At 43.3% G+C, this 25236-nt stretch overlaps 1 protein-coding gene across 1 annotated transcript in view; it reads right to left on the reverse strand.

Moving 5' to 3' along the window:
• The window catches only part of CNTN5 (contactin 5), a 987470-nt gene that overhangs the window by 247059 nt on the left and 715175 nt on the right, over window positions 1–25236 (reverse strand). The window contains exon 8 of the mRNA XM_054015603.1: window positions 15247–15450. Within this exon, the coding sequence (XP_053871578.1) occupies window positions 15247–15450 (204 nt within the window). The remainder of the gene's footprint in view (window positions 1–15246; window positions 15451–25236) is intronic.

Raw genomic sequence — 25236 nt, forward strand, 5'->3', positions numbered from 1 at the left:
ACCTTGAAGGTGGGCAACCGCGGTGGCAGGGAGACCACCGCAGCTCCGCGACTCTGCGTGGGAGGGGCAGGGGAAACACCACAGCCCCGGCCGCTGCAGGCGGAGCGGGGGCAGGGGGAACCTGCATCTCCCCACCATGGGTGAGGGGGCTCCTAGAGTTCTAATTTCAAACAGGTAGTGGGAGGCCCTGGGGTTCCCAGCCACCCTGCAGCTGCCCAGCCCCTTCCCATTTTATCATGGATATTTTTAGTAAAAGTCAGGGACAGGTCATGGGCTTCCATGAATTTTTCTTTATTGTCTGGGACCTGCCCATGACTTTTACTACTTATATTATGACAGTTTAAGAAGGTTAAAAAAAGAACCATGAGAATGATTAAAGAATAAGAGAACATGCCTTATAGTGAAAGAATCAAGGAGCTCAATCTATATCTGAAAAACAAGGTTAAGGGGTGACTTGAACACAGCCTGTAAGCACCTACATGACGAAAAAATATTTGATAATAGGCTCTTCAATCTAGCAGACAAAGATATAACAAGATCCAATGGCTGGAAGTTAAAGCTACACAAAGGCAGACTTCTAATAAGGTGTAAAATTTGTACAGAGAGGGGAAATAATCATTGGTGCAATTTATCAAGAGTCATGGTGGATTCTACACCACTAGCTCTTTTAAAATCAAGATTGGCTATTTTTTGTTAAAAGATATGTTCTAGTTCTAAAGGAATTATTTTGCGGAAGTTCTATAGCCAATGTTATACAGGTCAGACTAGATAATCATAGTTAGGGCCCTACCTAATTCACAGCCATGAAAAACGAGTCATGGACCATGACATCTGGTCTTCCCCTGTGAAATCTGGTCTTTTGTGTGCTTTTACCCTATGCTATATAGATTTCAAGGGGGAGGCCAGCGTTTCTCAAATTGGGGGACCTGACCCAAAAGGGAATTGCAGGGGGATCATAATTGCAGGGGGGTCATTTTAGGGAGGTCGTGGTATTGACACCCTTACTTCTGCGCTGCCTTCAGAGCTCAACGGTCGGAGAATGGTGGCTGTTGGCTGGGGGCCCAGCTCTGAGGGCAGCGCCCCACTAGCAGTAGTGCAGAAGTAAGGGTGGCAATACCAAAACCATGGTAGGGCCCTAATCATAGTGATCCTTTCTAGCCTTAAAAAAAAAAAAAAAAAAAAAAAATCTATGAATCTTACTCAAATTGAAGTTTATTATTTCATCTAGACCTACACAGACAGGAGAACCTGATTTATGTAGGGTTCTCAGATGCCTCAGGGAGGAGACATTTAAAATGTTTAGATAGATACAGTCCTTCTACAGTAAATAATGTAGAGTTTGTACTTCAAAACTGACCTCCAGCTCCAATTGCCCTGAAACTTACACTTAACTATTTGACGCATAAAAAAAAAAAAAAGTTCCCCCGTTCAGATACCAAAAATGTTGAAATAGCTGCAATACACAGAGTGAAATTTTTGACTAAGTCCTAATTGATTAGGATAGAAACTAGGATTGCTCTAACATTCACTGTTATCTAATTAAACTGGAAAGAGCTTTCTAAATAGGAAGTACTTTTCTGTTGGAATGCCTCATATCACTGTGAAAGTACAAATACACAGTCATTTCCTTAATAATAAAGATCAAGCTAACACAAGCTTCCCCCGTCTCCATTAGCAAGAGCTAGTGAAATACCTATTATTTCACAGCCCAAAGCAACAAAGTGTCCCTGTTATAAAACTTGCAGTAGTTCTAACCCTAAGCAAAATTCCTGCTGTTCACAATCAGATTATTTCATTATGCTGACAAAATCATGGAACTGACAAAACATTCTTAGTTGGACACCATGTCACACTGCAAAGAAAGCTGTCACATAGGTACGTATAGAAAGGTCTAAGATTCTGAACAAACCTGGAAGGTAAAACACAGTTTTATAAATACAGTCAAACTAGTGAATTTTCAATCATCTACTTTATAATCATAATAATAATACTTCACATTACTCAGCTCCTTTAAATATACGTTAAACAAACCTCCCAACAACTCCATAAGTAGGAAAATATTATTATTAAATTCTTATTTTACACATATGTAGAAGCACAGAGAAGTTAAAGCCCAATATAAGGCCATTTTTATTAAGTAGGAAGTTACCTGCCTAACTTTAGGCACCCACATTTAGAAAGTTTGGCTTAAGGGCAAGTCAATGGGAGAGGGCTCAAATTTACAGATATTTTGCACATGAAGCATCTGCAGGATCCTCTGCAGACTCCAGAATAGGCATTATCTATTTTTTCCCCAGAATTTTTTTCTTTATACTTTTGAAGTACAAGAAATATAGAGATTGAAACTGGAGTTTTGAATCCTGATCCACCACAGTCCTTCAGTATGCATTTAATTTTAGGTATGTGACTTATCCCTATGATTTCTATGGGTCTACTAACATGCTTGAATTTAAGCATGTTTCCGAGCTTTGCTGGATGAAGACCCTGGAGAGGTAAGGGAGAAAATCTGGATGGATGCAGGAGATAAATAACCAGAGACCAAGGGATATGTGCACAGAATGGTCCCTTTCAGTGTTTTTTTCATGATGTAGTTATAACATCTGCTGACAAAGAAGCCATCATACTCAGAATGAGAAATCATATATTTATTAGGATTACCTTTATCTCTGTAAAAAAAAAAATTTCCAGTAGCATGAACAAATCTGCTTGATAGAAGATAAATACACATTATAGGGGGGAGGGATAGCTCAGTGGTTTGAGCATTGGCCTGCTAAACCCAGGGTTGTGAGTTCAATCCTTGAGGGGGCCACTTGGGGATCTGGGGCAAAATCAGTACTTGGTCCTGCTAGTGAAGGCAGGGGGCTGGACTCGATGACCTTTCAAGGTCCCTTCCAGTTCTAGGAGATGGGATATCTCCATTATTAAAAACTAATTTTGCTTCTTGTTTTCTGTGCCATATGATTTTGGCTATTTAAATGATATAAGTAAATGCTAGAAACATTCTCTTTAATATATCATATTTAAGTATGAATTCCTGTCACAGGCATGTTACTCAGGAAAGAAGTAATCTATTCCTGATTACCTGATTAGCTAAAGATGGCAGAACACCACAGTATCATATTTAAGTATGAATTCCTGTCACAGGCATGTTACTCAGGAAAGAAGTAATCTATTCCTGATTACCTGATTAGCTAATGGCAGAACACCACAGTACCCAGTAAAAAAGAAACACCATGTCTCATTGAAAGAAAAGCTGGGACGATCATACCCTCAGGATGCAACCTGCAATGCTTAAAGCTTTAGGCTTTATCAGACTTAGCATTATGCCTCAAATACAATCCCATATCCAGACATTCCTGAACTTTGAAATAAATCAGATTTGAGCCAAACCATACTGGGCCCTTTTCAAAAATATTTATAAATCCTTATTCCCAATCTCTTGATATAACCAATAAGATATAAACTCCTTTGACATGCAAGCATGTTAAATCAAAGCCAAAAACAAGGGATTCAACTTCAACAATACTCAGCGCAGCACAGTATGAGAAAGTCTGTTTATGTACAATTACAGGATACTGAATAGATGGATTTTTTTAATAAGGGTTGTGGTAGTGCATTTTAAAAAGTGATTTTCCTAATGGAAACAGTTAATCTATGATTTTTTAAATCAGGTGGTTACATAATTTTCAAGAGAAATGTTTGAAGATGGAGCCTCATTACTGAACTCAAAAATACAGAAAAGCAATATGAATTTCACATTTTACTCCATATTACAGATGGAGAAATTGAGGTCGAAAGGGTAAAGGGAAATCATTATCTAAAAGATCACCAACACCAAAAACAATGTAACAACTAGTTGCATATAATCTAATGAATATCACTCAATTAGATTTTTTTTGGTGTGTTTATTTTGTGCTTTTGACAATACTTTGTGTGGGGTCAGTTTAGCTGTTTCGCTTGTGTAGGGAAAAATTATTTAAATCCACACCAGAAAAAAAAAATGAGATAGGTGCAGGTGTAGACTCTGAAACAGTTTAAACTCAATTTTTAATATGAGCTAGATTTCAAGTTGAGTGGTTCCCAGCAAACCAATGGTCAACTCAGTGGTCAATAGGTCAAGTAAAGCTCGCAAAAGCAGCAGAATTTCAGGGTTTTCTTAATTGAATGAAAAAAGTTCAATGTAAACTCAATTACTACTGGAATAGTGTCCACTTCTGGTGTTCACAGATCAAGAAGGATGATGATAAATTGGAGAGGGTCCAGAGAAGAGCAAAAAGAATTATTAAAGAACAGGGACAGCACCAGTCTCTTGCCACTGGAGGGACTGAGTTGGGTTGGAAAATTGGGGAGGTGGGGGGCTGTGCTATTCGGCCAGCAGCCTCCGCTCTCTGGCCACCCAGCACTGAAGGCAGTGCCACTACCAGCAGCAGTGGAGAAGTAAGGGTGGCAATGCCATACCATGCCACCCTTACTTCTGCATAACATTTGACCTTTGCACTGGGAAGGGTGGCTTGAGGGAGTCACTAAGGCAAATTTTGGGGTGGCTATAGCCCTGGCAAGTCCCCCCCAATCCCCATTCCCCATTGAAGGATTGGAATACATGACTTATAGTGAGAGACTTAAGGAGCTCCGTCTGTTTATCTTAACAAAGAGAAGGTTAAGGGGTATCTTAATCACAGTCTATAAATACCTACACAAGGAACAAATATTTGATAAGAGAGAGCTCTCCAATCTAGCAGAAAAAGGTATATTATGATACAGTGACTGGAAGTTGAGTTAGACAAATTCAGGCTAGAAATAAGTAGCAAATTTTGAATAGTGTGGGTAATTAACCACTGGAACAATTTACCAAGGGTTGTGATGGATTCTCCACCACTGGCCATTTTTAAATCAAAACTAGATGTTTTCCTAACAGATATGCTCTAGTTCATTCAGGAATTAATTCAGGAAAGTCCTATGGCCTGTGTAATACAGGACATCAGACTAGATGATCATAATGGACCTTTCTGGCTTTATAACCTACGCATTTCTTAATTTAAAGCAAATATTTCATAAACTCTCAATATAGTTCCTTTCTGAAACCCAGAACCTGCTGTACAACTTTTCCAAAACCCTCTCCCCTGTGTTCCCTGCCAGACCTTCCACTTGACTTGGGTTATGCAAAAATGACCTTTTTCACTCCCTGCCTTGCCATCTCTGACTGTGCAGGTTCCTTCTTACAGGAAGCACTTGGTCACATGACTCAGCCAGTCAGGACCAGTGCCCTGTTACAGTCCCCTGAAGGTGACCTGCCCAAGGCCATAGAAGGAGGGAATCATTGTGAGAGCCAGGGTCAGGAAAACATCTCTGCATCGGTTCCTGCCTGAATTAATCTTTCTTGGGAGACCAAAAGTGTACACAGTATTTCAGATGAGGTCTCACCAGTATAATGATACTAACATTTCCCCTATCTTTACTGAAAATACCTTGCATCATGCATCCTAGGATTGCATTAGCCTTTTTTTTTTTTTATGGCCACATCACACTGGTGGCTTCAAGTCATTCTGTGTTCAACCAGTTCTCCTCCTTTGTTACTTCCAACTGCTAAATTCCCATCTTATAGCAAAAATTCCTAGTTTTAGTCCCTAAATGCATGACCTTGCACATTGCACTATTACATTTAATCCCATTTCTATTACTTCAGTTTTGAAAGTCATCCAAAACTTCTTGTCTGATATTCTGGTCCTTCTCCTTACCGGCAATACCTACTAATTTTTATAATCTGCAAATTTTATTAGCAAACTCTTATTTTTTGTGCCAAGATCATTAATGAAAAATGTTAAATAAAAATTGGTCCCAAGACTGCTCCTTGAGGACACTCCACTTGTAACCTACCTCCAGCCTCACAGTTCACCTTTCAGCATGATCCACTGTAGTCTCTCCTTTAACCAGTTCCTTTTGATTCTCATTATCAATCCCCATCTTCTCCAATTTAACTAATAGTTTCCCATTTGGAATAACTGTATCAAATGCCTTACTGAAATCTAGGTAGATTAGATGTCCTGCATTTCATTTGTCTAGAAAATTAATTAGTTATCTTTTCAAAGAAAGAGATCAGGTTGATCTGCCTCAATTTAACTTTGGTAAAACCATGTTGTATTTTATCTCAATTACCATTTACTTCTGTGTCTTTAATTACTCTAGCAGCCGTGTTAGTCTGTATCCGCAAAAAGAAGAACAGGAGTACTCTAAGGTGCCACAAGTACTCCTGTTCTTCTTTTTAATTACTCTGTCTTTCATAAAGACTTTAATACTTTGCATACAATTGAAGTCAAATTAACAGCCTGTAGTTTTTCAGACCATTTCTTTTTTCCTTTTTAAAATATAGATACTATATTTGCAATTCTTCATTCATTGGGTACAACCCCTGAGTTTATGGATTCATTAAAAATACTTGTTACTGGGCTTGCAATTTCATGTGCCAGTTCTTTTAGTATTCTTGGATGGAGATCCAGGCCTGCCAATTTTCTCCCACTAAGGTGTTAGTGAGTTTGGCTCCTACCTCTGACGGGGTCATTTCTACTTCCATATCCTTGTTCCCATTAGCAACCCTGTTACTGCCTCCAAGCTCCTCATTACCCTTATTAAAACCTGAGGCAAAGTATTTGTTTAGGTGTTACCATACTTAGATTATCTTTACTCTCCATCCCATCCTCAGTCCGTAGCAGTCCCACTCTTTTGTTCCTTGTTTTCTTTTTATTTATATGGCTAAAGAATCTTTTACTAATGGTTTTCATTTCCTTTACAACAGTGGTGGGCAAGCTGCAGCCCACGGGCCGCAGGTTGCCTACCACTGCTTTACAAGGTCCAACTCTTCTTGGCTTTTGGCAGTTCTCAGTTTTTCCCTACACTTTCTGACTTCCAAGAGGTGGATTTCCTTTTTTTATAGAGCTCATTTTCAATAAAGAAAAATGGAGATTATAGATGAGGATGCTGTTTTGCTGAAGAATAAAAAAATATTGAAATGTTTAATTAAACATGCACAGGTAATAATACAAGAGGGAAATATGCCCTGCATGGCTGAAACTACATTACAGTGATTATGCCTGTTTAACCTGCCTATCCCTGGAGCAAGTGGAGTCTCACAGACTTCAATGGTAGTTTACACAGGCCTGAGGGTCTGCATTAGCAGTATGAGAGACGTAAACAGGGTCTTATTTTTTTATATTGATGATGCTGTAATATAAACACATGACTTATGCAGCCTAACAAAGCTATATTGTGAGAGATGCTGAACACAAGTACCAATGTTATAAGCATCCTCAACTCCCACTACAATCCAGAGGCACTCCGCACTTTTTAGAATTTGGACCTGAATTAGCACCAGACAGTAAATATGTCCACCAGAATATATACATTGCACAATGCAATTAAACGCAAAGAAAACACATTCTGTGAGCTTTTGTTATTTTGGGAAGGGAGAAGAGAGGGAGAGTCATAAAATATTCAGGTTAAGTGTTTACTAGACAAATCTTTTGACAGATAATTAGCAGACTGAATAAAAGACATACTACCCATGGCAGTAGCATGGGTTTGTAAAATCAATATTTCAGTGTAGCTCCAATGCCATTACTTTACATGGAGTAATTTTCTATGCATTGCCCCATCCTCACCTCTTTTCATTGTTCCTTCTCCCTGATGAGTTGGGAAACCATTTTCATTTGCCCAAAAACTTTACTTTACCAAACAGGTGCTAAGTCAATACAACCCAGTGTTATATCTCACTAACCACACAAACCACACGTTCCCTCTTCTAAAGGTAGAATTGAACATTTCCAATGCTTTGATATATACAGGACTAAATCCTGTTTCTACTGATCACATGACTATTCCCATTGATTTCAATGGGATCATGGCAGATAGGGTTTGGCTCAAAGCACAGTGATGATATGGGAAATTTATTGACAGCCAAACCCTGCTTTCAATTAAACCAGTTCAAATCTGTACTAAATAGATTGACATAAATGTGGTTAATCTTGATTTACGTAGATGTAATAGAGAAGAATGTGGCCCTTGTGTTTGAAATTATACAGTATTTTCTGGAAACTTCAAATGGGGCAAGAGAATTAAGCAGCAGCTGCAGTAATTCTGAGATAAAATGAGAAGCAACTTATGTCTCTTCTTTATAGTAATAATTAAAACAAAAAGGAAAAACCAATGTGAAAACACGTGACCTTGAAATAACTGCATTATGCTATCACTTAAAGGTTTTATGCTCCCTGGGTTTCCATTTTCTAGTTTTCAGGATATTTTCTGATATTTTCACCATTCAAGATACTTTACTGCTCCCAATCAGTCTCTGAATCTGCAAAGATACACTTTAACAACCCCTTTTTACTATTTGTAAACATATTTTAAATAACTCTTCAAAGTTTCTAAAGCATTATAAAGGCAGTTAATGGAATGATGCATGATCCTTTCCCTGCTAAAACTTTTTTATCTCCTCAGATAGAATTTTAAAGTGTTTTTATAAGCCAGCTTGAAGTGAAATTGAATTGTATGGAATGACTGATTGTCAAGGACATCTGAACAAATGAGGTGTTCATTTTATTCAGAACCCATTCAAGGATTTCTTGATATTTTTATTTAATTTGCTTCATATCAAGGGGCTAAGTTTCCCTTTGAGACACATCACTAAAGAAATAAAAGATTAATAAAAGCCAAGTAAGTTCCTACATTCTTGCAGAGTTTGACATAAAGCCTTAATATTATTCTGCTTCCTCCTCATAGAGAAATGCACAGAAACGTTATGATGGGAGTGTTCTTGTCATAAGCTGCGTAGTCCCATTGGTACTGCCTATAAATTGAAAACCCAGAACAATTAGTGTAGGAAACTACACGAGGCAAGCAAAAAAACCCAACAAATCCAGCCTACATAACTCTTCCCAATAAGTTCCTGATACATGTGCTGACTACAGAAGTGGACTAACCCTGGTTTATCACAGAACTAAATAACTGGCTGGCTTGCTAAGCATTAGACCTCAGAAAGCTGTGCACTTTTGGGGCCTCAGTAAACACTTGACAAGGCTGAAATGAATCATTTCCTTATGGGAACCCATAGGCATGATAAGCTGCATGCCATATTCAGAGCCACAGTGCCACAATTAGCTACATAAAGATGAGGAAATATTTAGATACATGGACATTTGTTTTATAGCTACCTTTAATTTCTTCTTTGCTTGTTCCATTTATTCTTCAGCCCTATCCTTCTCCACACACTACTAATAATTAGTTTTCTGTAATGAGCAACGTTTTGCAGGGGCAACGTTGTTCTGTATTATTGAGTGACAATGTTACTTTACGTCAAGTTCTGTCACCATCATTCCCTTAAAGTAATATTTGTCAATAAATCAAAGAGAATATAATCTAAAGCCATTTAGGCCTAAAAGAAAATGAACTATTCTACGAATGAACAGCTTTAATGATAATCTTAGGGCTAATTCATGGGGGAAAAGTCTTGCAAAAGGTCAGAGTTCTGTGACACTATTTATATGGCTGCATTGTACGGAAACCTGACAATAAAGGAAAGTATAACATTCCTCAGATATGGAGATGTGGTAGCCCATTCGCAAACATTACCTGAAAATTCCTGCAAGATATGTTTGCAGAGTATGCTGAAAACATCTGTTACAATTAGAACTGGCTGGGAAACTGTTTTCCCATCCTGTGAAAATTATCGAGATTTCCAAAATTTTCCTGTGCTGCATCAGGATGAACCTGAGTCCTTTCAAAGTTTTTTGTAAAAAATGACACAGAGAGAGAAACTACAGAAGAGTCAATGTTGCTGCTGTGTCTGATTTGCAGGGACTTGAACTTTAGTTTCCCATGTTGCAGATTAAGTGTGCTAACCACTGGGCTACTAACTATTTTAACATAAGGGAGGGAGGGGGGTTTCTCTCACTCTCTCCTTTTGGAGTTGTTCCACTTTATGTGGCTAATTAAATATTCATTGGAGCAGGAACACAAGCCTGTGTCTCCCATTTGAGTGACCTAATCACTGGGCTACAGAATCAGTGTCCCTCTCTTTGGTGCTCCCTCTCTCTCATTCCTGTGAAAAGTTGGGAGAGGTTGGACAACTCGACATTTTGCTGATGTAAATGACTGCTCTGCACCTTTAAGCAGGGTGGTGGTGGTGTTTGGCTAGCTGGCTGAGTCAAGGGAACAATGCTGTATGGTTGTTGGGGGGGGGCGGCGGGGAGAGAGGGAGATGAAAACTGCTGCAAAAAGGGGTCAGCATGGTCGCTGATTCATCCCCTGGGAATGCAGGGTTTAAAGGGGGCAGCTCTGCACCTGAAGCCTCCCTTTTTACACAAACCAAGGCTGGGTGGTCGCATACCAGTGGCCCCACAGTGGATTCTCGTCATCCCATCACAGTTTACATGCTCAGGGATCTTGTCCAGATCCTTATGTTATGGACAGGAGGTGGCCTTGTTCAGGGCAGCATTCTTGATAGCAATTTTTGTTGCTTTCAGAATCAGTGAGCTAGCGCCTGGGGCCAGTAAAGACTCTACGGGATGGGCTTTGGAACTCCGTGAATATACAATGGCATGAGCATTCAGTGAAGGTCAAAGATGGATCAAGTAGGCCGGGGTGAATCTGTTATCCTTTGGGAGGATGGTGAGCCGGAGGTCTGCCCCATTCAGACTTTGAAGGCCTACAGAGTGATATGGCCAAAGGGGTTATGCACGGTGACGGGAGTCCCCTCACAGCATATCAATTTATTACAGTGTTGAGATGGGGGCTGATGAGGTTGGGGGTGGCCAGCCATGAATTTGGTCCCACTCATTCAGAATCAGGGCAACATTAATTTATTGTATTCTCATTATAGATGTTGGACAACCGGCCATGCAGATGGTGGTGGGGATCTGCGGGTACAGTATTGTCTTTTGGGTGCATAGGCACTCGTCCAGGTTGCCCTAGGGTTTGCAGCTGGGCTTTGGTGGTGAAGCAGTACTCGGTTGGCCATGGAGGGGCATGCTATGGGATCAACTAATACCACTGCTGTATGCTGTGCGGGCCTGTAGCGAGGCGGTGGGATACCCCACAGCCCCGCTGATGGCCAAACCTCCCCTAATACCAATGTGGGCGGAGCCACTGGGTCCGATGCCCGCCCCTCCGAGATCACAGCCCCGACCCAGAAGTATAAAAGCCCGCCTGCAGAGCTCTGTGGAGCCCAGATCGGTGGAGAGAGCAGATGTCTGTGGCTGAGCTCCCGCTTGGGAAACGGCCACAGGCCGCGACTGGCCTGCTGACTCACCGGGCCGGTCAAGCCTACCTCTCGCCCGGTATCCTGAGGAGGGCTGGCCAAGCCTGCCCCGTGCCAGGTACCCTGAGGAGGAGCCGAGCCTGCCTCATGCCAGCTACCCCGAGGAGGAGCCGAGCCCGCCCTTCACTACCTACCCAGAGGAACCAATGCTGGTGGAAAGCACCGACGACACTAAGACGGCCCAAGTACCATATGAGGGGGAGTGTGGAAGTAGCCTGGGGACAGCCGACCCCAGTCTGGCTGCTACACTGCCAGAGCCGATGTCAGTGTGTTGCGGCCAGGATCCCCACTGACAGCAGCGAGTTTCCGTCGCTGCTAGGGCCCCGGGCTGGGACGCAGTGGAGTGGGAGGGCCTGCGTCCCCCCTGCCACCCACTCCTTGGGTGGCAGACTCCCCCCTTTTCCCTGGCCTAAAAAGGCTGGGACCTGCTACAAACCGACCCAGCCTCTGCTTAAGGGCCTGGGCCTCTGATTGACTATTTGATTACTGCCCCGCCTGACTTAGGGCCTGGGCTGCTATAGACTTTGCCTCAGCCCTTGCTTAAGGGCCTGGGTTTCGGACCTCTTGGCTCAGCCCCTGCTTATGGGCCTGAGCCCCTAACTGTGGGTCTGTGGTCCCCGACTGCCGCCGGACCAGAGCAAGGCGGTGGGATACCTCACAGCCCCGCTGAGGGCCAAACCTCGGCCCAAAACTACTACAGGGCCTGTCAACAGCCACCAGATATAATTGTGGTGCACCTTGGGGTAAACAATTTGGAAATGCTAAAAGGGGTGGAACTAATACTCAGAGCATGGAGGGACTCGGGACTGATCCTTGAACTTTTTCCAGGAGTCAACATTGTTTGGTCAGACATGCTTCAGCACAGGGTCTGGCATGGCATGGTGGACAAGGCAAGGAGGTATGTGAGCAGGGAGGTGGCCAAATTCCATGGGATCATAGGGGCAGTAATTTCACATCCTGGCATAATATAGGGGCAGCAGAGTTGTTTCGGGAGGATGGGGTTCACCTGTCTGACTTAGGTGCTGTCATGTTTTTTAACTGATATAAAAGGAGATTAGGAGATGTCTGGGAACCCGACTGGGTGTGTGGAGGAGGCAGCCAAGCTAATTGCTGGCACCTCCTTGTGGCGGATGTCCAGCTCAGGTATTCCATAGGAAAAGTATACAGTGACTGGATAAATGGCTTGGAAAAGGACTTAAAAAAAGGTGTTAATTAAAGCAACAAATGGGGGGCAGTTGGGGATGTCTATGATTGGTATGGCAGGGAGCCAACCCCTCATTCTTATAGCCAACCTTAACCCTCCTAGGAGTGGGGGTTGGATGGTAAGGTCCTGGCAATGGAGTTGCTGGAGGGACCTGGATGGAAAAAGAGGGGGAACTGGTAAAAGTCCCCCAGGTAATTATGGAATAAACATCAGATTACCTGCACTGTACACTGTTATCTGCCGGGTAGTCCCAGACATATAATAATAAAGTTGCAGCCTGATTAAACCCATGTCAAATGTCTCCTATCCTTCTTTTGGCATAGCCAGACAAAATGTTTTGTCAGAAAATTCCTAACCAGCTCTAAGTACAATAAATGGACTCTGCACTGGGACACCTGCACAACCAGGCAAGAATTTCTGGCAATTTTTTTAGCACCGTCCATTGTAGCAAACAAGTTTCTTCACAAAATCTAAATAGATGCAAAACAAGACATGGATGCCTAGTAGTGATGAAGCATGTGTATGTAAAACGGCAATGGAGAATTTGTTTAGGAGAAATTCATATCTGTTCAGAGACCCCCTCAATACTGCTGCAAAGTTCAGAAGCTCAGGTAATAAAAGATCTATGTCAGCCAGCCATGAAATTCAAAGTTGCTTGAGACTGGTATATATTGCATACTTGACATTTAAGAATATGCATGTATTTTTCCTTCATGAATTTGGGGTTTTTGCTTGACAATGATGATTATTCCCTTTATCCTGGTTTCCCTACTCCACTTTAGGTTGTACTGAATATCCCCTAATCGTGCACCCAATACTGTAACACAGCTGATGATTCACATGTTTAATTTCTGTATCTTGCTTATGCAGATAGGTAGGGATAGAGGTGTGTGTGAGTGAGTGAGAGAGAGAGAAAGAGATTACATTGTGAATTTTAAAAAAATGGTGCAATAAAATCCTGTCTTCATGACAAGTGCTTCCTTTTTAATCTATTTAAAGTTAGCATTTTTTTTTTCATTTACAAAGGTTTAATACTTAAAAGATCAGATTTTCTGGGTTAACGATTTGAAGTTCACCTAAATAATTATTGGTACCACATAAAACCAAATTAAAATAACAGGCCATGCAACAAAGTATGTAACTTTTTGTTATGTAAACATGAAAAGTTTCAACTGAGTTATATTGAAAAGATCAACTTTATTCCATTCTAAATTGTATTTTTTTTAGTTACTATATTAAATCAAGTCATCTTTCTTAAAGCCCACTCTTTGTAATGGTCGTACAGTACAAAGAGTTTTTTTAGTGTAAGTCATAGTGAGTCCCCACCATGCGTTGTATTTTATGACTTGTTTCAAAATGCTTATTTGTGTGTGTACATGTGGGCATGAATCAAAGTGTGGTTAGCTGCTCAAATGCATTCCTGAGGAATTAGAAAGCAGATTGAAATGTAGGATGTCTTAGAAGGAAGACTATGCTGACAATTTATTTATATATGTTATTTCTGCTTCATTTAAAATAAAATATGCTAGGTCAGATTGCATTTTGATTATTTTAAAATAATAAAATAAAAACATAATATTGCTATAATAAAAGTTGAATATTTAACTCCAAAACAGCTAAAAACATACTATAGATTTTAGGTCAATCTCTAAAATATATACAACTCTTTCGAGAATACAAAAGAGCCATCATTTATAAAAGAATGTGACTTACTTTCACAATTTCTTTTCCTTCTATTTTATTTAGAGTGATATTGCCATACAAGGCATAGTACTGGAACCTGACTTCTCCAAATTTACAGATATAGGGGTAAAATTTTCAAAAGTGCCTAAATGACTTCAGAAATCAAGTCCCATTTTCTAAAATGCCTTAGGCATTTAGGACCCGAATGATGCCTAACGATGCAGATAGGCGACTCCTGGGAATTTCAAAATGGACTAAGGCTTTGTCTACACTAGCACTTTTGTCAGCAAAACTTTTGTCAGTTGGGGTGTGGAAAAAAAACCAAACCAAAACAAAACAAAAAAATCACCACACACACCGACCAAGAAGTTTCACCACCAAAAATGCTGGTGTGGACAGCACTATGTCGGCAGGATGAGCTACCACCGCTCGTTGGGGGTGGTTTAATTATTCCAGTGGGAGAGCTCCCTCCCACCAGCATAGAGCGGCTACACAGGAGACCTTACAGTGACATAGCTGCAGCGATACAGCTGTGCCACTGTAAGGTCTGTAGTGTAGACATAGCCTAAATGTCTAACTCCCATTAAAATAAATGGGAGTTAAATGACTAGGTGCTTTTGAAAATGCCACTAAGCACTTGTCTTAATCTTTAACTGCCTAAATACCTTGTAAAAACTGGTCCTTAAATATCCTAAGTCCTACTGACTTTCAATGAGACTTAGACTCCTAAGTCATTTAGCAACTTTTTAAGATTTTACTGATAGACAATTATTTTCAAGAAAGACACCTAAATAAGTGACACCCCATTGAGAGATGTTGGATGCTCAGCACCTCTGAAAATTAGGTACTTAGCTGCCCAAATACGGATAATGGTGTCCAAATTTAGGCACCCAGGCTATAACATAAGGGCCACCCCATTTTTTGTTTACTGAAGTAAATGCATGCCTATATATTGAACACAAATCATCTATGTTTTATTCTGTGTTTCCGTGCAGCCCAAGATATTTTCATTTTCACATTTTTTGCTGCAATGGAGTGGGAATGTCTTACTTACCATCATTTCGCAGGGTGAGTGGCGTTGGAGGACTTAGAACTCTGGCATTTGTCACTGTGTTTTTTACTAGGCAGATATAGCTGCCAACATCAGATGTTTGCACCTTGGAGATGTAGAGATTTCCTGTCTCCTGAGAGATAAAGCGTCGGCTATCTTCTGCCACGAAAGATGGGAATTCGTTAAATACCCAACTGTAGATGATCTCTGAAAAAAAAAACACAAAAATAGAGCATTGGTTATGGAAAAATACAGTGAGTGTTAGGAATGAACAAACTCAGAATGTTTGTTTTGGATAATTCCACAAAATCTGGAACTGAAGCTTTTTTAAACCTCAAACATGGAACTCTTAAGACCTTTTTCGCTAAGATTTTTGCTAAATCCTGGTTTAGGAAATGACATCAAAGATGGCCAATAGTTTGACTGGAATCCCCTGTGAGATGTCTTCAGTTCACACAGAGAAAAATCATTAAATTCCTCAACAGGGTCCACAAAAATTCAGAAAAAAATATCACATTGGTCCCAGTCTGCATCCTATTAGTCAAGCTAGAACTAATACAAGAATATTCATTTCTTCATTCGAATTTTTAGTAAACTACAGCAAAAGAGCTCACTGGGTTGGCTGAAAATTTTCCATGGAAACTGTTTTTTGACTAAACTATTTTGTGTGTGTGAAAAATGTCTGCTTTCCATGAAAACTTTCAATTTTGAATTAAAAAAAGCAAACAAAACTGGAAATATTTTGACTGAAAACCAAAATATTTCCATTCGAATATGCTGCTGCAGTGCTTCATGTGAGATTTAATTTGGTAACCCCATTCTCCTATTCTCCTCTGTAGTTCGGGCTCACTGACTGGAGCATATCTCCCTGGAACACTATGGCCAGGGACTCCCTCTGACACACTGCTTCCCTTCTCCAAGAGAAGTGAGCATTGTGCATCTTGGGAGAGGTAGTTTTTCCACAAATCTCAGCCTATAGAGAATGGAAACATGAGGAACACAAACTATACACCTATGAGACATTGCAGCAGCATTTCCAAATCAAAATGTTTCTATGGTAACTTTTGTTCCTGTTTTAATTTTAATGGAAAAAAACCAACATTTTCTGTACCCATTTTCCAATTCTGTCTACATCAAATTCTCTAGAAGCCTGGCAAATATTATAAAAATACATTAATAGATAAGCATAATAATAAAAATAGTCTCTCTGCACAGTATTTACTATTGTCAGGGGTGAATGCATCATGAAATGGGGATCAAATCCTCTAAAACTTCAGGCTACCCCTGGAGAGACTTCCCCTAAAACCTTCCTCCCATTTCTTTCTCCTCTCTCTGGATTGAGCTTTCCATTCCTCCCACACTTGAGTAACCTTTGCAAGACCCCAATGTCATGAACCCTTGACTCCTAATATACATTATGGTACACACTATCTTGCAAGATTAGGAGCCAAACGTTGGTCCAGCCCACCCCAGCTGCCTTCAGGTGTGACCTGCACTTCTACTTGTTCTCCTGCCTCTGTTTTACTGCGGAATCTGGGAACCATTCCAACCATGAGGCTCAAATCCTAAGGGCACAAGAATCCTGCCTTGATCTGGCCCTATATAATTTGGTTCTTAGCAAAACCTGGCAGCTCAGCGGTTCCTGAAAATGATAAAGAAAAAGTGTTAATCAAATTTTAAGGGTAGGATTCTTAATCTTATCTTTTTATCCATCCCAAGAAAATATGTGATTTTCTCTTTAGACTAGGGTTACCATATTTCAACAAGCAAAAAAGAGGACGGGAGGAGCCCCGCCCTAGCCCCGCCCCTGCCCCTCCCACTTCCCGCCCCCCCCAGAACCCCCAACCCTCCCCCCGTTCCTTGTCCCCTGACTGCCCCCTCCTGGGACCCCTGCCCCTAACTGCCCCCCGGGACTCCACTCCCTATCTAAGCCTCCTTGCCTCTTGTCCCCTGACTGCCCCCAACCCTTATCCACACCCCCACCCCCAGACAGACCCCTGGGACTCCCACGCCCCATCCAACCACTCCCCACCCCCTGACAGCCCCCCCCCAGAACTCCCAACCCATCTAAACCCCTCTGCTCCCTGTCCCCTGACTGCTCCGATCCCTCTCCCCACCCCTGCCCCCCGACAGCCCCCCCAGAACTCCCAACCCATCTAAACCCCTCTGCTCCCTGTCCCCTGACTGCTCCGATCCCTCTCCCCACTCCTGCCCCCTGACAGCTCCCCCCCAGAACTCCCAGCCCCCTACCCCCCGCTCCTTGTCCCCTGACTGCCCCCTCCTGGGACCCCTGCTCCTAACTGCCCTCCAGAACCCCACCCCCTACCTAAGACTCCCTGTTCCTTGTCCCCTAACTGCCCCCTCCTAAACCCCCCCCCCAACTGCCCCCCAGGACCCTACCCCCTACCTGTACCCTGACTGCCCAAAACTTTCTCCACTCCCCTCCAAAAGCCCCCACCCGTTTCTTGACTGCCCCATCCAGAACCTCCCTGTCCCTTCTCCTGCCCCCCCTTACCCTGCTGCTCAGAACAGGGTGTTGGGCTCTGTGCCAGCCGGACACATGGCTGAGCTCCCCAGCACAACACAAAACCCGGTCCCTGGCCCTGCACAGGGCTGCCGGAACGGGCTGCAGGAGGAGGAGCTGCCGGCCGGCTCAGAATGCAGGGAGGGGGGGGGTGGGAGGAGGAAGCTGCTCCGGAGTCCAGCCCGGGACTTTCCTGCAGCCCTCCCAGCCGCTCGCTCTGCTCTGCCAGGGGAGGGGGAAATCCCAGACATTGTGAGTGCTTTACAAATTCCCCCCGGACGCTATTTTTAGCACACAAAAGGAGGACATGTCCGGGTAAATCCGGACGAATGGTAACCCTACTTTAGACACCAAACAATCAGTTGTAGGGGAAAAATACATCAAGTGTTACAGGGATAATTTTTTTAAGGTTGCCAACCATCCAGGATTGTCCTGGAGTCACCAGGAATCAAAGATTAATCTTTAATTAAAGATTATGTCATGTGATGAAATCTCCAGGAATACATCCAACCAAAAAATTGGCACCCCTAGAATGTTTATAGATCTATATTGTGGTGATTCAGGGAATCTGTCTATATACAATTTACAAATTCTGATGGATACTGGGGATTCTATGTTTATTTGTGCCAGACTGCAAACTTTTTGAATGTGAAGCCTGTTTGCATTCTTATCTTTTGCCACCATATTGAGCTAAAACCCAGTGCTAGCAAAGTGCTAACTGTGCTAACAAAAGAGTGTAATTAAACTTTGATGGTCATCCATTCAAACAGAGCACACTTGGCCAAAGAGATAGCTATTGTGCTGGGCAAATCTGTACTGTCTGAACTCGGGGGGGGGGGGGGGGGGGGGGGGGGGGGGGGAGCAATAGGTCATCATTGGGTGGGGCAATCTGATCATTTTATCAGGGAGTCACATGGCAAGGGGGGACTCACAGAGACAAAGGAGGCTTTGGCAGCAAAGAGGAACAGAAGGGCATGCTATCAGCTATCATAGCAAAGGGTTGCTTTTTAACAGCAGGGCCAAACTCCTTTGGGGGGGGGGGGGGGGAGAGAGAGAGAGAGAGAGAGAGAACATGTATATTTGCTTCCACTATCACCTGTTCCTGAAGAGGGGTGTTGTAAATCCAGAGCACTCAAGGTTGGAGCTCTGGGAGGGGGTTAAGCTACAAGACAGTCTGGGGGTCAGCACCTGTCCAGAGGTTTTTGGGAGTTGGGCCACAAGGTCCCATTTATGCAAAGAAGTAACAGACGGAGTGCCTGTGCCAGGAAGTGTGATAGGCAGGCCAAGGAAAGACAGTGCTGCAGCCTACTCAGATTAAGGGAAGCTTAAAAATCACACAGTCCCTGTGTGTGTGAGGCCAAAATACAGCAGCCAGGTGAGTGTCCAGCTGGGGGAGCTTTTACAGAGCCATGACACACACACACACACACACACACACACACATACATATACACACACATACACCGAGAGAGATTAAATAAAAGGGGTCCTGCATAAGTAAAATTCTCACTGAAGTCAAAGGGATTCTCACTCATTAAGTCTCTTCCACATTTGCTTTTGTATTCTGCCAGTTCTGACATAGAAGACATAAATCCTTCTCTATTTTTATCCAAGGTATTTCTTTCCTCTCTTCCATTATATCATCTTCTCTTCCCACTTTTGATTATTCTTCCCTGCTGAACTTGACACAACCAATATCACTTCTACGGCATCTTCTTGCTGCCGTCTTTCTAATGACAATCTTGTCAGGATTGACTCTAAATACAGAAATGTCAAGGCTAGCTCAGTAATATAAAGTCACTGCCTCTGCTCCAAGATATAAACTGCTTCACTGGTACAGCGAGTTCCAGGCTTTCAGCCACAAATTGCCTGAGCTACTGTTTTCAGCCATAGCAGAAGTTGATTACTGACTTGTATGTATCATGTATCAATACATGTATCAATCTGTATCAAAATGTCCATTGCCCATGGATGTATTAAGGAGGAGGTTGGAGAATGGGTAGGTCAAAAGGATTAGAAGAACTACCCTAAAATTTCAAAAGGTCTACATTTTCCTTGAGCCTTTCCTTCTAATGATAAGGAAGAAACTAGGTGTGGTGTTTAGATGTTGCTTGTAATTATTAGAACTGGGAGCTGTTGGGAGTCTGAAAGGACAGGAAACAGGAAGGAGGGGGGAGGAATGGAGGAGGATGATGGAAAGCTACCGAGGGTGCAGCAGCAGCTTGGTAAAGATAAAGTCCTGTTGAAGTCTGTTAGTACCTTGCTTGGTTACTACCCGATTTTGGCGACGAGGATGGATCTTCTGCCCCTGAACCCATTTGCACCTTTTCTACAAAGCCCAGGTGAGCCTCCAATTGCTTTTACTGCCTGGATCCATATGTTTGAGACTTATCTGCTTGCAATCAGTGCTACAGAGATTTCTGAAGTAAGAAAGCGTGCTCTGCTAATCCACTGTCTTGGAGCAGAAGGGCAGCATATATTTTACACTTTTCCCCTTGCAGACAATAGATATGAGACTGCACTCACTGCATTAAAGAAGTTTTTGTGCAAAAAGTGAATGTAGTAGCTAATCGCTACGGATTTCGCTAACGTGAGTAGAAACCAGGGGAGACTATAATGCAGTATATTGCTTCCCTGAGGAGTCTGATTGTAACTTGTGAACTTTGGGAATATGGCAGATGAGATGATTAGAGACCAGCTCATTGAGAAAACAACCATGCTTCGAGTAAGAGAATATTTACTTCTACGCCTGGTCTACACTAACCCCCCAATTCAAACTAAGGTATGCAACTTCAGCTACGTGAATAACATAGCTGAAGTCGACATACCTTAGTTCGAACTTGGCAGGCAGGCTCCCCCGTCGACTCCGCGCACTCCTCTCGCCGAGCAGGATTACCAGAATCGATGGCGAGCACTTTGGGTTTGATTTATCGCATCCAGACAAGATGCGATAAATCGAACCCAGAAGTTCGATTGCCTGCCGCCGAACCAGCGCGTAAGTATGGACAAGCCCCTAGAACAGTGGTTCCCAAACTGGGGTTTGTGAACCCCTGGGGGATCGCGAAATGTTACAGGGGGTTCTCAGGAAAAAAATCCCTAATGGTGGACAGAGTTGTCCCTAGGGACCCTGGGCAGCACGGGGCCAGCAGCTTGGAGCCCCTGGACTTCCAAGAGCTAAGCAGATCAAAGCAAGCATATCTATCACCCTGAGGAGATTTAAACTTCAAGATTCCTTATAAGAAATGGAAAGGGAGGTGGGTATTTTTTTCTGTTTTTAAAATTAAATAGGCAGCTAGTATTGTTTTTAAAATTATTATGAAGAACACGTTTAAGCTTTGTTGTAACGTGAGTTGTTTGCCTGGACTACTCAAGACCTGAATGCTTGTGTAGGAGGAACTCTGAGTTGGTTTCTTAAATACCTTCATGCTGTTTCACATCTGATACTCCTTGATGAAACATAGGAGCCTTGTCTTATAACAGGCTTATTCAAAGTGATACAAGCTACGAAAATGAGATCTTGGAAGAGTGTTGCCGTTTTCATAATGTAATAAAAATACTGTAATGATAAATAATTAATAATAAATAGTGTGTAATAATCATGTCATAAAAACAAATTTTATATTTCCAAGATCACTGCTTTTATAATTTATACTCCGGTAAAGGAGAAAATCCCTGGAAATATTCATTTTTAGGAGGGGGCTTGCAAGACTTGACATTTTAGTGAAAGAGGTTCACAAGTTGTTGAAGTTTGGGAACCACTGCCCTAGAACCACAACTTACACTAGAAAAAGCAATAACCAATGCTATTCAGATTGAGTCAGCTACAGCTGAAGCCAAAATAATGAGCATGGATACAGGAGGCACAGTCCAGATTGTGATTCCTTTGCAGAAAAGTTCACTATCGCTGCAGACAAACAATTACAAGAGTAAAACTAATGAAAAAACCACCAAATCAGCAAATTCAACATACAGTAAAAGCATGCTTTTGCTGTGAATCCCCACAACACCTTGCAAGCCACACAGGATGTCCGGCAAAAGTAGCTCAGTGCAATCATTGCAAAAAGATTGGGCATTTTGCTGAAGTATGTCGGAGTAGCCAGTTCAATAAACAGGTGCATACACTTTAAAAATAAAGTCCTGTTGAAGTTTGTTATTACCTTGCTTGTGTCGTAGAAATTCCTGTCCGTTCCAGCTGAGGAATAAGGAGAGACAGACACAGCTAATCAAGCAAGGAGCCCCGGGAGGGGCGATCCATTTATTTCAATTGCAATTGGGTTCGAGCTCATAAGTCAGCAAGAACAAAGAAAACACTTAAACCAAAGCATTATATGCAGTTGACTATGATAATCTATCGCTCTATGATTGGCCAAAATTTGCTATCATACCATACATAATTAGCAAGCTACATGTATCTGCCCCTCTTATGACCTCTTATTGTTCATCTGCTTGTGCCCCCCCTTGCGTTATTTTGCAAACCAAGCAGTTAGTTATTTACAGGACGCAGGCACAGAAAATTCCATTGTCTGCAGGGTTGGAGTTTGGCTACATTTCCTCTCGAAGGAACTTCCTGAGTTAAGACTATGCATAGCTGACGCTGCATATCTCCCTTCTACTTTCTCCCATGTGTACGTGACAAATTTGCCCCCTGGCAGTTAAGTAGAATAATTTTATTTCAATTTGTTACTACAGCCCTAGGATAGCTATGAATCCCATACACTGTTCTGCTGTGCCGGAAGTGTGAGATGTATTACTTTATCAGCTAAATGTATACCATTGCCAGGTATGCACTACTGAATCCAACTATGTGGAGAAACCCCACCTATTAGGTAGGATGGCTCCATATGCTAGAGAAGAGGGAATCATGGTCTCCCTAGAAATGGAAAAACAGGACAGCCAATCAACCAAATAGAGGTGTAGGACATTTTGGAATAAAGCTTGAAGAAGGGCAACGCAGCCATAGAGTAAGCTGGAAATTATGATGTTGAGATGAAGGTCAAAATGTGAATTGTTGGAGCCTCTCATCATACAATAGACAAGGGACTGGGAGGGGACGAGTGGTCGGTGTGAATAGTATTACTTTGCAAACCTAGACCTGGAGACACACATTGCAGATCCTTTTTCTTTTTTTTGTAAAACTCCACTTGCCAATGGATGCCTATGATGTCAAACATTTGACAATATACACTAAAACTTATGATACCAACAAGATATGAAATGGACCCAGAGTATGCCAAAAGTGCTATACTTTATTTTCTTGATATATACATAGTACATTAAAAATGTTAAAGTAATTTAGGTTGCAAAGTCAAAGTCATGCACATGAAAGGTTGGGATCCTTGGACAGACTACCTCTCCCAAGATGCACAGTGGTTACCTCTCCTGAAGAAGGGAAACAGTGCATCACAGTATCATCTGCTTATTGGCCCAATTAGCCTCTTAGTTCTCCTCAACCCATCAATTAGGCACAGTTCTTCTTAATGAGGTCTGCTCTGGAGTAATTAGAGTTGCAGTGACCAGAGTGCTGCCTGTATAATCTTAATTTTGTGTCCTTGTATGTGTAATGTGCACTAAAAAGGCAGAGGTCCTGGGGAAAAAATAGCAAGTGATCATGTAATTAAAGATGGTATCAGCATACATATGCACAAAGGGTCAGAATTAAATTTGCACAGGTAGCCACAGATCTGGATTTTCTAACTTGATTGTTCGACTTTGCAACCGTAACACTTCTTTATCCTTGTTTTTTTTTGTATGTAATTTACTAGATCTTTTTTTTTTTAAAGTAAAAACAAATTTTGTTGCATGCAATTGTAACAAGCCCACCATCGTGAATCATCAGCGGGGTGCAGACTCTAAGCCTTTAATACTAGGGTTACCATATTCAAACATTTAAAAAAAGAGGACACTCCATGGGGCCCTGGTCCCGTCCCTGGCCCTGTCCCAACTCCGCCCCTTCCCCACCCCGCCCCCGCCCCAACCCCACCCCTTCTCCACCCCCATTCCAACCCCTTCCCCAAAGTCCCTGCCCCAACTCTGCCCCCTCCTCTGAGCACCCCGCATTCCCCCTCCTCCCTCCCGCTCTGATCTTGGTTGGGGGTTGCTAAGTGCTTCCCTGCTCCCCACTCGCCCCGCAGCTTCTATGCCCTTGCCTACCCTGCTCCTCCTCACCCTGCAGCTTCTGGACCCCCCCCCCCGCCCCTGCAGCCTGTGTGCACCCTACCTGCCCTGCCTCTGCAGCCTCTGCACCCCCCGCCCCTGCAACCTCTGTGCCCCCTGCTCCCCACTCACCCTGCAGCCTCTGCACCCCCTGCCTGCCCTGCCCCTGCAGCCTCTGCACCCCCCCTCCCCTGCAGCCTCTGTGCCCCCTGCTTCCCACTCGCCCTGCAGCCTCTGCACCCCCCCGCCCCTGCAGCCTCTGTGCCCCCTGCTCCCCACTCACCCTGCAGCCTCTGTGCCCCCTGCTCCCTACTCGCCCTGCAGCCTCTGCACCCCCCCTGCCCCTGCAGCCTCTGTGCCCCCTGCTCCCCACTCGCCCTGCAGCCTCTGCACCCCCTGCCTGCCCTGCTCCTCCTTGCCCTGCAGCCTCTGCACCCCCCCGCCCCTGCAGCCTCTGTGCCCCTGCTCCCCACTCACCCTGCAGCCTCTGCGCCCCCCTGCCCCTGCAGCCTCTGTGCCCCCTGCTCCCCACTCGCCCTGCAGCCTCTGCACCCCCTGCCTGCCCTGCCCCTGCAGCCTATGCACCCCCCACCCCTACAGCCTCTGTGCCCCCTGCTCCCCACTCGCCCTGCAGCCTCTGCGTCCCCTGCCTGCCCCTGCAGCCTCTACACACCCCCACCCCGCCGCCTGCCCTGCTCCCCCCGCTCACCCGGCAGAGAAGAAATGCAGACTCCACATGGAATCAAACACTGCCGCTGCTCTGTGGGGGAGGAAGCAGCGGGGGAGGGGGAGGGACTCTGGCTGCTAGAGACCCTAGTGGCTGCGAGCGGCTTTCAATCAGGCCAGGCGTCCAATCATCCTCGCTGCACTCCGCAGGAGGGGAAGGGGGAAATCCCGGACATTTCTACTTGATTAGAAATCTCCCCCCGGACAGCCATTTAACGCTGAAAAAGCCGGACATGTCCGGGGAAACCCGGACAGATGGTAACCCTATTTAATACTCCAGCCCAGAATTCTACCACCTGAAACATATAAGATAACAGCAAGAGCCGACCGTTATCCAGAGAGGGAAAATGGGCTGAACACACTGGTTTTTCCACTTAAAACCCTTATTCATCTCTAATTGTAGTTCTTAGGGGCTATATAGGACTCTGAGGGACCTTCGATTCAGAGAGAGCTGTCAGAATGTTCAGAAATTCCTGCCTCTTGCAATATGTCTCAGGGAATATACTAATAAACCCAAAATATTTCTCTCTGAAAATTTCATTGCCACATGTCGCTATGATGCCTTTTCTGATTCCAGTGATTCATGACAA

Source organism: Malaclemys terrapin, chromosome 1, assembly GCF_027887155.1.
Source record: "Malaclemys terrapin pileata isolate rMalTer1 chromosome 1, rMalTer1.hap1, whole genome shotgun sequence".
NCBI lineage: Eukaryota > Metazoa > Chordata > Testudines > Emydidae > Malaclemys > Malaclemys terrapin.